The following is a 16057-nucleotide window of genomic DNA, read 5'->3' as shown; positions in this document are numbered from 1 at the left end:
AGAAGACGTGTTGAATGAGTTAACGGTTACGATGGACTTTTACCCGCAGTCTGAACATTTCCGGTGCGTTATAGATGACTGGCCTGTACATGTGTGGCATATACTGGAATGTACGTGGCGATATCCGACTGACAGGTTCTCATTTAGCCTGTTTTATACAGATCATAACGATGACACGAAAGGAGCGACACTGCTCTGTGAAAGGTTGCCAGGTGAGCTAAATATGACGTGTAGGAAAAATATTCATGCAAAAGGCCATAAAATGTTTACTTTGAATCAAAATATTACACTATTACTTACGACTTGCTATGAAACATATTGTTATAATGAAACATTTAATTACAATACTAATTCGCTTATAAAGCCAGAATGGAATTGGGCCCCAGGAGTGATAAACACAAGTTCATACGATGCTGTTCTCAATTTGTATAGCGCTCGGTATCCGTATTCAAAGTCTGTAAGGACTAGAATTTTTTGCGATACTTGTGTATATAGAGTAAAATTTCGTCTGAATTCTACCACAGATGTATGGCGACAGGCGGACACGTCGTCTGTGCGCTGCATAATGGGCATTAATCATTTGGTTCCTTTTCAATGCCATTTTAGATTAGCCCTCCCGTACCCGGATACCGAGTACGAGGTGCGCGTTTACACAAGACATAGGGACTCGGTAGACGACAGGTTGTGGTCAGACCCTCGGTCTATACACGTTCGCACCGAGCCCAGAGCGCCGTGCGCGTGTAACGCGGCGCCCCACACGCCGGCAACTGTCTCCCCTGAGGCGGCTTCGTGTGAAGCCTGTGCACATACAGAAGATGCTATCAAACGAAATTTGGCTTTAAAAAACAAAATAAAAAGTATGCAGAAAAAACGTACTACGATCATTAAGATTTCAAAATTACTGTCGAATATACATGAAGTAGAAAAAGAACTTAACTATAATAAAAAACGGTAAAGCAAGGCTCAGAACCGGTTTTTGAGTTTATCGTGAATATACAGATAAACAGGCAGACAGACGCGGCGGGGACTTTGTTTTATAAGGTGTACTGATTTAATGAAACATCATTTAAAGTAAATAACTAAAGTTATTAATTATTATTATTTATTTAAAAGTGTGACATCTTTACCCTTAATTTATTTTCTTTCACATTGTTCTGCCCTCAAATTATTTATTTATCTGCTCAAGTATCTTTCCATTAGTTTGTGGCATAATGAAAGCTCAGACAGTGGGTTCCTGCCAGGTTTCCACGGCGAATGTGAAGAATATATAAGTCTTTTTTGTATGTATGTCAGGATCGTAGCAAGTGGAAATCCGTGGTCTCTGCCTTCCCCTCCGGGAAACAGGCGTGATTATACGTATGTATGTATTTATTTCTAGTGTCCGACCGAAGTTTCAGTTTCGGCAGGTTTCGACATAAAAATCATGTTTTCGAATGAAGGTTTGGTTTCGGCCAAAAACTGCCTTAACTTTTCGGCCATGCCGACACTACCGCGGAAAACGATAATCTAAATTTAATTATCTGCTTCCCTACCGCTCTTGCCTATTTGAGCGATATGTATTTTCGGTGTTTTCTGTACCTATTTTCTGGAGTTTCAAGTCGAAAGTTTCTGTTCTTGCAGGTTTAACCATAAAAATCATGTATCAGCCGACGGTTCGGTTTCAGCCGAAACTAGAGCAAAACTGAACCTTCGGTTTCGGCCAAAACTCCGGTGTCGGCCGGACACTATTTTTCTAAGTTCTAGCATATTCTTCTGGTTATTAATTCCTTGTTGATCTGCTCAAGTGTCTTCCCTTTCGTTTCTGGCATGATGATAGCGCACACGATGGTGCCCAATAGATTGATAGCGGCAAATGCGAAGAATATAGTTTGCATGCCCAAGTGTTCTGTTATTATTGCGAACAGGAGAGTCTGCGAGCCGGCCAGCGACCATCCGTATGTCGAGATTAAGCCGAGAACTTTCGATCTCATCTGAAAACAAGTATTTTATTGAAATATTTTTGAAAGAGTACTATTTAAATGATCAGCTAAAAATAATCATCTAATCTACAGCTAATTTCACAACAAAAACTAATTGCACAGAAAAAACAGCGCTCTGCTGTGCAAATCAGATTTTTTTAACGGCGCGGCGTTTTTTTTTTTTGAGAGACAATTTGAAATATTTTTTAAATAGGCAAATCAAGCAATATATTAGAAACCAACGTCGTATCATTGAGTTTTATGGCGGGCAGCATTTTATTTTTATTTTTGTTATTTATTTATTTAACACTTAGTCAATAAGGAATAAATCTGTCTAAGTCTACCCGACAACGGTACCTTTTACTCGCCCAACCTCGTTCCTCTAAAAGTTTCTATGAAGTTAAGAAGAAATTTTAATGTTTAAAATTTTTTCGTTGTGAAATAACTTGACTGATCGGAATATTTAAGACAAAGTTTCGACTCTGAATTGGAAGGTCAGATGGGAGGCGGTTTCCTAAAAAGCCATTTAAAATTACCAAAAACGTTGACAGACAAAGTTGAAGGTACGAAACCTCCCTCACTGACTGAGGCAATGCGCTTGGCGAGGAACAGAAGCTTTTGGAGGAACCTAGTCTTCAACAGAAGCACATGATGTCACGACACAGACAGACAGACAATCAGATTGGCAGATAGACAGACAGATATAGGTACAGGCAGAACGACCGACAATAAACAACGGGAAGGAATAAAATAGAGCAATGTAGCCATATGTAGAGTAACATACTTGCACGCTAAAGATCTCGGAGACGACGATGAAGGGCAGCGACATCATCTGGCCGCTGGCGAACAGACACACGCCGATGCTGACGACGGGGAGCCACGGGGGCACGTGCCCGCCGCTCTGCAGGACCACCAGCACTGTGCCCATTATGGCGAGTGGTACACCAGTAAACACTGCGCCTAGCATTATGAGGGGCTGGAAATAAAAATACATGTAAGGATTGGTCGCTTTGGAACCGTGAGAACCCATGTTGAGAATTTGACAAATTAATTTAAAAAAGATTCAAATCTTTGATCTGAATATTTTTTTATATACATTTTAATTATTGACATCGCGAAGGTCATACCAGAATGCTGGAAGATCACCGACGCGTGTTTCTTTACACTTCTATTGAAATCTACCTTCCTCCCGAGCTTCTCAATAGTAACAGCCGACAGCAGGGACCCTAAGGTCAGGAGCGCGGGGAAGGACAGCGCCTGCACCTCCGGCGCGAAAGTCACGCCGGAATGCTGGAGGATCACCGACGCGTACGCCATGATGCCGTAGTCGCCGCCCACGGCCAGCAGCGTTATCACCAGGAAGGATATGCAGAGGGCTCTCCGTGACGACTTGTCTGACACTGAAAAAACTCATCGTTTTTTAATTGACATATTTCAGATTCAGATTCAGATTTTTATTCATAAAACATAGTATTTTACAATTTACATGTCAAAATTAGGTTGGTATGTACATACCTAAAACAATATCTTTACAGAAAATTAGGCACATAAGTTAAATAATATCTAAGGACGGGCCTTACGAGCACTAAGTGTCACTCTCGAATTCGAGCCAATAGTGCAGTCTAACGGAACTGGTTGCGACTAATCGCTCGCGTGGAGCGAAATCATCAACCAATCGGGTTTCGGCGGTAGACTGCACGATTGGCTCGAATTCGTGTGTTTGACACCGTAAGGTCCGTCTTTAGATATATAATAATGACAATGTTTTTTTTATAGTTTGCAAACCTTTTGCAGGGAGCGGGCGTGTGTACGCGTGTGAAATTGTAGGAAAAATCCGCACCCGGCGCTCATACTATTTTTCGTTTCGTTTCGCCCGCTCCGTGCACACGCGCAACCTAGCGAACGCCAAAGCTCTGTTTTTATTAAAATGACAGTTCGTATAATCAATTTACTACACCCCACCTGTACCCTATCTAAAAATAGGGCGCTTAGGTGTAAGCATTGACAAAAGAGCGTTTTCACATTGCCTAATACGATATCGGATGTCGGATGGAAGTAAAACTACTAACATGTGTTTCAATGTGATTTATGATATCCGTAATCTTAGTTTTAATATTAGTACATATTATTGGTAGAATACTTACGGATCGACTTCCAGGATTCTGCCGGCAAGTTCTCATTCGTCATCATTTCTGTTTTCAATATGGAAATGTCCCGTTCCAGCATCTTGTGGTTTCCATCTACTTCTCGCAGCCAGGACATCACTTTGATGGCTTCCTTAATATTAAAGAAAAGAGACATAAGCTTGGGATATACGTACAGACAGATAATTCCAGGTAAACATTTATCATGATAAGAAATAAAAAGAAACTAAAGGTAATGTACTATTATCAATTTATCATGTACCTACAACAAACGTTGTTTACAAAATGATTTCGGATATAATTCATTATATTATTTAAGGCTTAAAACGATTTGCAAAGTATATTCTTAACTTATACCTTATAGACAAATTGTGTATTATATGTATAAAAACTAGTAGGTAGGTATATCTACTTGTGCGCTGATTTATACCTATGAGGTTTAGTATGACGATAGTTCGAGTCCCGGGGCGGGGAGGACGTGCGATAGTTTTCATCACGGAATACCGATCAAACCACTTTTCTAGGGTTAGTAAAAAAAAAACAACACAACAGCATGAGCCGATTTTGAAAAGCATTTCTAAGAACTACCGCTAGGAAATCTGCTTTCATATAAAATGATCGCATCCATATTGGTTCAAACATTTAAAATATGGAAGGTGGAGGTAAGGAATGGAATCAAAAAGTGTCATCAAAAAACCTTAAATAGGTGGCGCTACAATACCTAGAATACTTGAAAAAAAAAACAAATAATAAAACATAGACAGCGCATTTCTCTCCGTCAATAACGCCTACTTTCTTAGCTACTGACAGACACTGACAGCTGGACACTTTTGCAACAGTTCTACCATAAGTGATTTCACTCCTTTTAATTCCACGCTCCATAATTTAAAAGCTATCGGTGCCACACACACACACAGAAATTTCACCCTCCTTTTGGATCGGAGGTTTAAAAGACTAAGTTTACCTCAACCTCTCTAAGGTCTTGACCAAGAACGCCGTCGACTCCCGAACATGCCGACCAGGTTCAAGACCAACCATCCAGAGCAACGTGTAGTAACCCAGCTATGGCGCCCTCCGTACATTATTGTATTACCTCAACCCTCCCCCTCTTGACCAAGAACGCCGGTGACTCTGGTATCCAGAACATGCCGATCAGGTTCAACACCGGCAGCCACACCACGATCCAGAGCAGCGTGTAGTAGCCCAGGTATGGTGCCATCGCGTACATTATCAGCATGCCGATGCTCTGAAATGCAAATACAAAATATTTTCTTATTTAACTAATGCATGTTAACTATAAGATGTAATGTTTTGAAAAGATGTATCCCGCCGAGTTTCTTGCCGGTCCATAGGGGGGGTACCCTCCTCCAATTGAGGGGGGATTTAAATCTTCTCAGATCAGAGGTGTAGGGTTAGAGCCGGTGTAGCGGTGTGCCGTTCATAAGCGTATTGCGCATCTTAATTAAGGTCCGTTTAAGTTAACTATACGCCGGTTTTTTGGCCACTAGGTGTGGATTCGTGGACATAGTTAATTAACGTCATATTTTTATAGAAATTTCATTTATGATGGCACTTCCACGCTGCCGCTTGCTAAGTTGCATGCCTCTACATTATTTTCTTTCTTTGATGAATAACTGCATTTACCGGTTTTTGGGAGAATATCATTAATTTTCGTATTTGTGGCTTATCTTTGATGTCCAAGTCTTTTTTATCCTTGTTGGAAATGATTGATATCGAGATCTATCGACAAAACACATATATCTAACTACTATGTAAGGTCAATACGGAGAAGACTGGCATATGACATTTTGGGTTGAGAAGACCGCCACAGAGCTAGAACTCACGTGTATTCTACGCTACACGTATTTGTATACCTGCTGTGCTCGATCGACCTTCTGTACAAACGCAAGAGTTATAAATGATTAAAGTTATTGTCTGACGGTTTATCAGTCATAAAAAATACTACGAACTTAAAGAATAACGGCCTATAAAGACCAAAACCCAAGGATGCCAAGAGGCTAACTTATACCAACCTGTAGCAAAATCCATAGACATAGAACGAGCCTCCCGCCACGACGCCCCCGCAGAGCTGGGAGACGACCAGGCGGGGGCTGATACCAGCTGAGAGAGAGAGCAATAACAGACCGGCAGCAGAATCCCTGAGGACGCCAGATACCCCTAATGTCTTGCGCCATCTCCTTGACGTAGGTGGGCGCGACGCAGAACGAGCCCCCCGCTGTAATTCCCCCACAGACCTGGGCCACGACCAGGCAGGCGGATGCTAATACTCGTACCAGCTGAGATAGAGAGAGCATAACCAACCTGCAGCAGGATCCCCGAGGACGCCAGATAGCCCCTGATGGAGTCCTGCGCCATCTCCTTGACGTAGGTGGGCGCAACGCAGAACGAGCCCCCCGCCGCGATTCCCCCGCAGAGCTGGGCCACGATCAGGCACACGGGGTGCGCTGATATCAGCTTCAAGGCGAAACAAAACTGAAACAAAAAGTATTAGGGGTTGGGAAGGATGGGACTGGTGCCAATTTGTATTTGATCGCCCATTATTAAAGAATTTTCGTTTCACATTGTTCGATCTGATATTGGATATCGGCTAGAAGTAAAATATATATCATACGTTTTTTTCTGTATATGTTTATTCATTTAAGATATCAGCATGCCAAAAAACGTTCCAAAAATGCGGACTACATGCCACAGGGAAAAGGCACTTTCTAACATCTATCTTTTCCATAGTGGTGATCGTAGTGGACAATTGGACATTCCAATTTATGTTAGAGTTAGAAATAATCGGACCATCTTAATAGCTGTCGTACTGATTATGTTTGTTTGTGTGCGTGCGTGTTGGTAGGCGCCCAGCCCAAGAAGCTAGAGCTGTCACGCTCGAGTAACTACAAATATCTCCTCTTTAGGCTCCCCTCTCATATACTTATGAGTAGGCATATTGTTTGCTGTACGTGTGCCGTGTGCGAGACCGCTGAAGCAGGCGCGGTGCACCGTTGTACGTGCACCCTGCGGCCCGGCTACGCGGATATCAGATTCTACTTTGGATATCGGATCGGACAATGTGAAAACGCTCTTCGGGATAGTTAGCACTTTAAATAAGAGGACGTCTAAGCTGACTCTGCACAGATTTGAAGTGATGGTATCATAGAAGTTTGATGATTACGATGGCACTTACTCACTTTGTCGGAAGTCAGCTTGGTTTGATTCCAAATGTTTATATGTGGTTACCTAAAATTAAGCTATATTATACTTAATGTGCTTACACGCACAAAGAAAAAAGTAGAGTATTTTCTAGCTTAGACACTGGCCATCATGCTGATCACGCTGACGACCAGCAGGATGTCGAGATCTCATTAATGAGCGCACGATCAACTTACGTATACCTAAATGAAAAAAAATTGTGGCCAATTAGCACACAAATTTGCCAAAAATATTCTCCATCAATGGCAAGAAATATCTTCCATTCTTCGCCCGAAAATGTGCCCTTATTTTACCAATTGTGCTAACTTGGATAAACTTACAATCTGAGGTGTCACAAGGCACATCAAAGTGGCCCGCCGTCCGATACTATCGGCGAGGTATCCGAACACGGCGGCCGTGGAGATGGCTGCCATGCTGATCCCGCTGGCCACCAGTGAGATCTCGTTGGTAGTGAGCCGACGCCCGGACGGACTGAGATCGGACTGGAGTAGACCGATCACAGGAGAGATCCAGCCGTTTTGCAAGCCGTACGTTAGGAACGGTGTTGTTGCTAGAACATAGAATAAGTATATTAGAGCAAGATCTCATTGGTGAAGAAAGGACGCCCGAACGAACTGAGATTGGACTGGAGCAAGACCGATCACAGATGAGATCCAGCCGTTTAGCAAGCCGTAGGTTAGGAACGGTGTTGTTGCTGGAACATTGACTGGGTATATCAGGTAAGATTAATGCGGCTAAATCGGTCTGCTGGAAATTAGGTACAAGAGCGCTTTTTCAATTTCTCTTGCGTCGATTTAGCTGTTAGGTACGTAAAATGTTTGTGGTTATTTTTTTAATGTTTAGCACATTAATTTATTAAGAAATGTAACATTTAAGCAACAAAAATACGGTAAAAACATATTTCTACAATTATTATTTAAATTAAGCCCAACCAAAAGACATTTAACTGCCATAGGGATCATCACTCGACACGAGAGTAAATGAGTTTTTATAGGAACTTATGTACGAAATATTATTTGATTTTTACCAGTCGCTTTTCGGTGAAGGAAAACATCGTGAGGAAACCTGACTAATCCCAATAAACCTAGTTTACCCTCTGGGTTGGAAGCTCAGATAGATATCGCTTTCGTAAAAACTAGTACCTACGCCAATTCTGGGGATTAGTTGTCAAGCGGACCCCAGGGTCCCATGAGCCGTGGCAAAAATGCCGGGATAACGCGAGGAAGAAGAAGATTCGACACGAGAGGTTATAGAGGTACACGATTGATAACTTCATCGACAATGCAAAGATTGCTTTATATTTCAGCCGCTCAAAAGCTCTGGGCTCTATTTCTTACGGTAGAAAAAAAACCGTGTTTCTTGTGTACGGAGTTAGCCGCAGACGGATTTGACCCTCTGGTTCCACCTTTATCTGGGGCGATTGGTAGGTAAGAAGTTAGGTATGTGTCGTATGGTCAGCTGGTTGAATTATGTTAAGTACGAGTACCTAACCTAAGTAAAGAAGATGTATTGAAGAAGTCACAGCAAATATGTAATAATTATATAGCATGAATTTGTAGTCATTTACATTCTTTTAGTGCCAATTACTTCCACACTTTTTCAGGCCTGATATCAGACCCGATTTCGGGCCCGAGAAAGAGTTTTTTTTTCCGTTTCACCAAATATCAGCACATCGTTTACAATATTTGAAATGTAAAAAAAAAATGGTTCATATGTAAAAATATCAAACACTGAATATTTTTAGCAATTAGAGATAAAGTATTTTTTTTTACTTCAAATATTGTTAACGATGTGCTGATATTCCGTGAAACGAAAACGATTATCAGGCCCGAAATCGGGACTGATTTCGGGCCCGAAATCTGGAAGTGTGGATGTAATTGGCACTTGTACCTAGTCATTATTTTTTTAAAGCGTTTTTCAATCTAGACACGTCAAGATTGCTTATCCTTTTTCTAATGTTAAAAAACGAAGTATCGAAAATTACCGCGTAACTTTTTTACAAACCGCCTGAGATAAATGGGAGACTTAAATATCAAAAATGCGCGTTTTCCCAGAGATAAGACCTAGCTTGATCAATTTTTCGCCCCCGAAATTTTCATATAGCAAATTTCATAAAAATCGTTAGAGCCGTTTCCGAGATCCCCGAAATGTATATATATATATATTATTGCTCGTTTAAAGGTATAGGTAAGATAAAATGAACTTACCAACAGCACCTATAATCCATTGTTTGTATATGGTACCCTCCTTGGTATCTTTAGCGGCCATTGTGGCGCGTTGAGCTCTTTAATTTTGTTGATATTTTCGTGTGTTAACTGTATTTTACCAAATATACATAAAAAGGGTGTATTATCGACAAATAAAATTAAGATATTTTGACAAAGTATGCCTACGTAAATAATCAAATATAGGTAATTTTTACAACAGAATTAAAACCGAAATAAATCGCGTATAAATCTGAGCCCTTATTACGTACGAGTCCAATGCCACGTTCGAAACGTAGGTGGTAATATTCAAGTTTATTTGTGTAACATGTAAATAATTTTCATTATTTTTCATTGTATCAGTAATTAATCCGAAACTTTCTTTTTTTTGACACTGCACTATTGATAAACTTTTGTTATGGTTTATTTAATTAAATTGAATTAAAAGCAATAATTATGTGCTTCTATGACTTGTGGTTAGCACCACATTTTTGAAGGAAGCCTCCGTCACAATATCAACGTCCCTCTTATAACTGTATCTTTATTTATCTTAAACGTGTCTATGTCTTGTTGATTTTGTGAACTATAAAGATAAGAAAATACAATGACATATGACACGGTAAGTCTGACGGATTAATAGCTTAATTTGTACACATTGCACAATGTGTCGAAATTACGATATACGTCCGTGTTAATGGCATTACTATTTCATAAATAATTATCACGGAATCCAAAGAATCTGTAAATTTTTCAAATTAAATCCTAAATGTGGCCCAGGTTAGAAGAAAGAAGAAATCTCTTTATTAATAGCCAAAAATGTAACATAAGATCAAATTAACTAAAAAATAACCCAAAATTTAATAGCTGCCCTAAAAAGTCACTCAGTCTGATATCAAACCAATTTCCTATTTATCAGACAATAAAACCGTCTTAAATCTCATCTAGCGTCCTCGCGTGTAAAATTTTATCACCAATTTTAAAGTTACCAGTGAACGCGGTTTGATTTACTCGTAACTGTCAACAACAAACACACGTATTGTTCACCACTAGCATACTAGCGTCTAAAACTAGCATTTTTGCGTCCACATCTAATGATTAGATCGATCTAGGGATCAATTGGGACCAAGTGGGATCGGAGAGACATTTAGCCTTGAATATTATTTCTGTATCCGCACCATACAATAAAACCGTCAATTTAATCAACTTGCGCGTGCAATAGATTGTGCCGACTGGATACCTCGTTCAGACGGTAAATCTTATTTTTCCATAAGTACCTAATTTTACTACCTAGATTGGCAATTGAACTGTGTAGCGGTGTTTAACGAAATTGGTTGGCTGAGACGACTTGATTCGAATGTGATCCAAAAATATGTCAATTTTCAAAGTTATCATCACACCAACTTCTAAAGGCTTTTTGTATTCTTCAAAAACTGACGAGAAAGTTGCATTTTATCCACAGGAGTGATAAAGTAACTTGATGCAAATTTTGAGTTGGTACCTCATGTTGGCTGGTGAGTTAAGTGACCAGGGTTTTATTAGTATTTTCCTAGCGTTGCCTTGCGTTGCTGTGGTGAAAAAAAAATTGTTTCACTCATTAGCAAATAAGTTTGTTTAACTCTCGTGCCTTGAAACCCTCGCAACGCTCACCTTTCGCTTACTTGGCTATCAATATTAGCACGAGGATTTAAACAATAACTTTGCCCGCTTGAAACCCAAATAAGTATTTTCTAAAATTTTACTATAATGGCAAATTAATATGTGGATTGGTTAGTTGTTTGATGTACATGAAATACCAAAATCAAGGAAATTGGTTGGCCGAGACCACTCTATTCGATGACCACTTGATGAATCCATAAATATTTATTTGTTAAACAGAACAAACAGAAGGATTGTGGAATGAGCTTCCTGCCGAGGTTTTCCCGAGGGGCTACAGTATGGGGTTCTTCAAAAAAGGAGTGTACAGGTTTTTAAAGGGTCGGCAACACGCTTGTAATGCCTCTGGTGTTGCAGGCGTCCATAGGCTACGGTGACTGCTTACCATCAGGCGGACCGTATGCTTGTTTACCACCGACGTGGTATAAAAAAGGACTTAAATGTACGTAAATCACCATGTGTGCATTTATAAACTAAAACTTAATAAATAACGTCAATTTTCGATGTTATTTGTCTAATTGCCAAGTTAATTATTTGTGGACGGAATTCAATAAAAAATGTATGATCTTATTTTGCACGTGTGCATGAAACATGAGACAGTAATCAATTTAATTGACACGGGTTCGACACACTCCGCGAGGCTATTTTCGGTTAGATACAGGCAGCATCAAATATATAGAGACAGCCAAGTACGAGTATATTGTAACACACCTGCGTTTATAGAAAATAAGTTTTTGGCAAAAATTTCATTTTTGGTACAAATTCAATTTCAATTCAATTCAATCAAATCAATTTCAAATTCAAGTCAATTTCGTTGACTGTACTTTTTTTCCACATCCTAAAAACCCCAAACACAATTAGGTTGCGTTGTTTTATCACAGAGTTCCTGTGGCTACCTCCTGTCTCCATCATCAGATCAGCTCGATGGTACCATAATATTGCATTGTCACCCGACTTACATATGTATGCAAATTTTCAGCTTCATCGGAAACCGGGAAGTGGGTCAAATTTAACTTGCAAGATTTGTCCCATACATACTAACAGAGCAAGTTAGGCTACGTACGCACTAAGCGGCTAGCCGCGTGCGGACAGCCGCATGACGGTTAAGAATGTATGAAACCGCAACCATAAATACTGAACGCACTAAGCGGTCCGCCGCAACCGCACGCGGCTGGCCGCATAGTGCATATGGGGCCTAATTTCTTCTGTCTCTTCTTTCCTTTCTCTATCGATTACCATTCTCTCACACTATAAATTGTTTGATGTTTCACTAGTTTAACACATATCAGTAAAAGAATAAGGATCAAAGTCATATGGCGTTATAAGTTTTAATCATGTGTCGAAAGATGGCAGTAAATTTACTGTAGCTAAAGTTTTCTTTGACAATCCACCTCTATTTCAAATTCTCTTTGGTACCTATGACGGTTTGGTTCGGTTTTTTTGGTTCATTTTTATATGAAGTAGCTGTCACGTTAAATGTTTGGAGTAATTTTTGGAAGTTTACTTACTTACTTACTTACTCCGTTGGCTCAGCGACCCAAAATGAGACTTGGCCTCCGACACAAGACAGCGCCACTTTTCTCGGTCCTGTGCGACCTCTCGCCAATTGTCGACTCGAAGCTCGCGCAGATCCGCCTCCACCATGTCGTCCAGCGATACCTAGGGCGTCCGATAGGACGTCCTCCTGCTAGGCGACCCAGGTACACTCTTTTTACGTTCCGATCTTCGTCCATTCTCTCAAGGTGGCCCAACCAACGGAGTCTGTGGGCTTTACTTTCTCCCATGATGTTAGGCTCAGCCACTAGGTTTCCTAACCTCACGGTTTTGGAAGTTTAGCACATTAATTTATTAATTTAGAAATGTTACATTTAAGTGACAAAAAATTGTTACGGTAAAATTTTATTTCATAATTTTTTTTATTAAACCTAACCAAAAGATAGCTGAAGGAATTTTATCATAGGTATTCATTGGACCAGAGACCTCTCTCTTAGGTAGGGTATAGACTCAGATCATAGGGTATAGACATTAGTAAATTAATATTGAATTATCATTACCATGTCCAAAAAAGAGGTATGGGCATTGTGAATGTCATCTCGCTTTGTGTGGTAGGGCACAACACAGCGGATGATCCAGATCTAGAGAAGAGCCCAACTGGGGAAGTACCTCCACCTTACAGAAAACAGCAGCCAAATAACATTAGACCCTACTCATAGTGTTGTGTTCCTGCCAGTGAGTAAGGTTGCCAGATCTCAACGAGGGTGCGGAGTGTTAGGGGTCGGCAACGTGCATGTAATTCCTTTGGAGTTGCAGGCGTCTATAGGCTACGGAGACTGCTTACCATCAGACGGGCCGTATGCTTGTTGCCACAAACGTAGTATAAAAATAATTCAATTGTGTACCAAATGTACCTTGTTATCCTGCGACACCCTTTACTTATAATTGAATGAGATCTCAAAAGTTATTGCACTTAAGGCGCAGCCACGCCGCTTGCGTGTGTAGCACGTGTGCATTGACGTCGTAGACGTGACAGGGGTGAGGGGTGCTGCACACGTTGACGCACGAGCGTTGCACACGCAAGCATAAATTATCTCAAGAGACAATAGAATCATAAAAGTTATCTTTTTAAATAATTAAAGTAAATATTCCCTCTCATTAGATAAACCAATAAAGTTTTATTTATTTAATTAATCGTATGGCATACAGAATACAGTGAAATCATAAAACTCCAGTACCTAAATTCATCCTTTTGATAGCTTCTTTTTTTAGTTACACCAACAAAGTAAATACTTGTTTACTTGTACCATATAACATTTGATCAGGGCGGATCCAGTGCCGGCACCGGCACCCGACCAGAGGGCTGTAACCACGAAAATCGAAGTTCGTCAATTGCGGGCATTTTTCTCTGTCACTCTAATTACGTCTTGGTGAGAGTAAAAGACAAAGATCACCGCAATTTGCGAATTTCGGTTTTCGTGTTAGGCCCCCAGGCACCGGGGGCACACCGCGGGCGGATCTCAGTGCCCATGTGAAGGAGTTTGCGCAGAGTGTAATTACTAATTTACTAAAGCCCAATGAGCAACTGAGGAGGACTCTGGACGAGGCGATTACGCAGTGTCGCTCCACACCCAACACTATGCCACGATTACCACGTTTGCCTATGAATAGACGCAAATAATATAACGAATGGTAGCCCTAAACGCTGAAAACTTGCTAGAGCCATATTTGCGGACGATCTAGATGATACGCACGCGATCATGTATTTCAAGTTTCCGGACTCTGAACATGCACGTAACCGCTGGAGGTGCCACCGCACGGTAAATACGGATCGAGCGACGTATCAGCTCTTTTAGGATTGCAAAGCTGATCTGCTTCAGGGGGGGGGGGGGGGGGGGGGGGCAACCACCGCCCCCGAGTAATGCGCTTTGTGAATCAGGCGTTCGCTGGGACGGGTATTAAGCCCCGCGACTATATTGCCAATGTCACGGAGCGCATCGACTTTCTTAAGCAGAAAGTAAGTTTGTATATTATTATTATTTATTTATGAATGCACAGGCAGCTTATAGCTGATACGTCCACATCAATGTCCCGCACTTGTGTTTTGTCCATTTATAAGATGTTTGTCGAGTCTGTTTTTAAAAGAGTTCACTGAGGGTGCACTGATTACGGATTCGGGCAAACTGTTCCACACTTTCACTACGCGGTTAGACAGGAAGTGTCGTCTTGGGTTGCTACTACTCTGCGTCCGTGTCCGCTTCAGAGAATGTCCTCTCAGTCTGTCACACATATTCCGAGTGAAAATATCACTCAATGCGGGCACGCTGTAGTGTCCTGTAAGTATTTTGTATGTTTCTATTAAGTCACCGCGTTGCCTTCGCTGCTCCAGGGCTGTCAAGCCCAATTCCTGCAAACCAAACCAAACTTTACCGCTCTGGAGAGTTTTCCTTATTATATCGTATACCCAGAAACGGTACAACGCCCTCCGTGTACAGTACAACAATGCCTTCAGGATGATGATGGGGCTGCCTCGCTACTGCAGCGTATCGGGGATGTTTGCGGAGCTAGGGTAGACTGTTTCTACACCACAATGCGGAAGCGGTGCACATCCCTATCGCGTAGGGTGCGGGACAGCTCTGACATCATCCCGAGGGCATTTGCGGCAAGGTTTGACTGTCAGTACATAAACCATTGCGATATGATACATGTACAGACAGGCAAGCCAATATCCTGTACGTAGAAATAGTATGTTATGTCCTGTGTTTACTAACCTTAGTTGTAGGAAGACTAATTAATTAATTATTTCATATTGATAAGTTTTATTTGTAAATATACTTACGTAGAATTACATTGGTGGTCAGTTTATATATTATTATGTACACACTATATTTTGCCAAACGGCGTACAAAACAAATGTTATAATTTAAATGTACATAAAAAAGATAAAGATAAAAAGATAAAAAATATGTTTATTGCACAAGAAAGGACACAGAAAAAGTATACAGCGGTTGTTTTTAAGAGTTGGTGCATAACTAGATTGACAACAGAGTTTCCAGGAGTCCCCGCACTAGGCTAGGCCTGTATCGCGGGAGACCAGAAGTACATATAAATGTCATGCAAGTCAACGAAAAACGAAAATTTATTTTTATATAATGTTATACATATATTTAATGTTATGATTTAGATGTATAATTATGGACCTGGGCTGAAATAAAGAATATGAGTTATATAGAGAGAAATGAATATTAAAGAAAAACAACTATACAAACAAATGTCGAAGTTATAGGGAGTGGAGTGAATCCGTCCCCGTAGTCCATGGACGTCTGCAACTGTGCTGATGTTTGGTGAAACGGAAAAATACTCTTGCTTGGGCCTGATATCAGGC

At 40.7% G+C, this 16057-nt stretch overlaps 1 protein-coding gene across 3 annotated transcripts; it reads right to left on the bottom strand.

Annotated features, from left to right (window-relative positions):
• Positions 1 to 1065: 1065 nt before the first annotated feature.
• LOC133532857 (facilitated trehalose transporter Tret1-like) lies at positions 1066 to 10612 on the bottom strand. Of its 3 annotated transcripts, none has more exons than XM_061871707.1 (9): positions 10512 to 10612; positions 9529 to 9636; positions 7642 to 7871; positions 6425 to 6595; positions 5196 to 5348; positions 4103 to 4235; positions 3141 to 3358; positions 2743 to 2934; positions 1066 to 1970 (listed from the first exon to the last, which is right to left on the bottom strand). In XM_061871707.1, exons 2-9 carry the CDS (start codon positions 9587 to 9589, stop codon positions 1740 to 1742), a joined length of 1389 nt encoding a protein of 462 aa, XP_061727691.1. In that variant the 5' UTR covers positions 9590 to 9636; positions 10512 to 10612; the 3' UTR covers positions 1066 to 1739. The 3 variants fall into 3 exon arrangements, with proteins under 3 accessions (XP_061727691.1, XP_061727692.1, XP_061727690.1); XM_061871708.1 differs by lacking the exon at positions 10512 to 10612 and adding an exon at positions 10376 to 10480; XM_061871706.1 differs by lacking the exon at positions 10512 to 10612 and adding an exon at positions 9798 to 10289.
• Positions 10613 to 16057: the final 5445 nt, after the last annotated feature.

The sequence above is a fragment of the Cydia pomonella genome, chromosome 28 (genome assembly GCF_033807575.1).
Source record: "Cydia pomonella isolate Wapato2018A chromosome 28, ilCydPomo1, whole genome shotgun sequence".
NCBI lineage: Eukaryota > Metazoa > Arthropoda > Insecta > Lepidoptera > Tortricidae > Cydia > Cydia pomonella.
Note: the sequence above shows the minus strand (reverse complement) of the source record. Positions and strands in the feature narration are given on the sequence as shown.

Coding starts and splice junctions, on each gene's coding strand:
- LOC133532857 (XM_061871707.1), bottom strand. CDS start 9,589: ATGGCCGCTAAAGATACCAAGGAGGGTACCATATACAAACAATGGATT. Junction 5,349..6,424: donor CCTCGGGGATCCTGCTGCAG/GTTGGTTATGCT, acceptor TTTGCATTTCAG/AGCATCGGCATGCTGATAAT. Junction 2,935..3,140: donor TTGAGAAGCTCGGGAGGAAG/GTAGATTTCAAT, acceptor TTTTATTTCCAG/CCCCTCATAATGCTAGGCGC.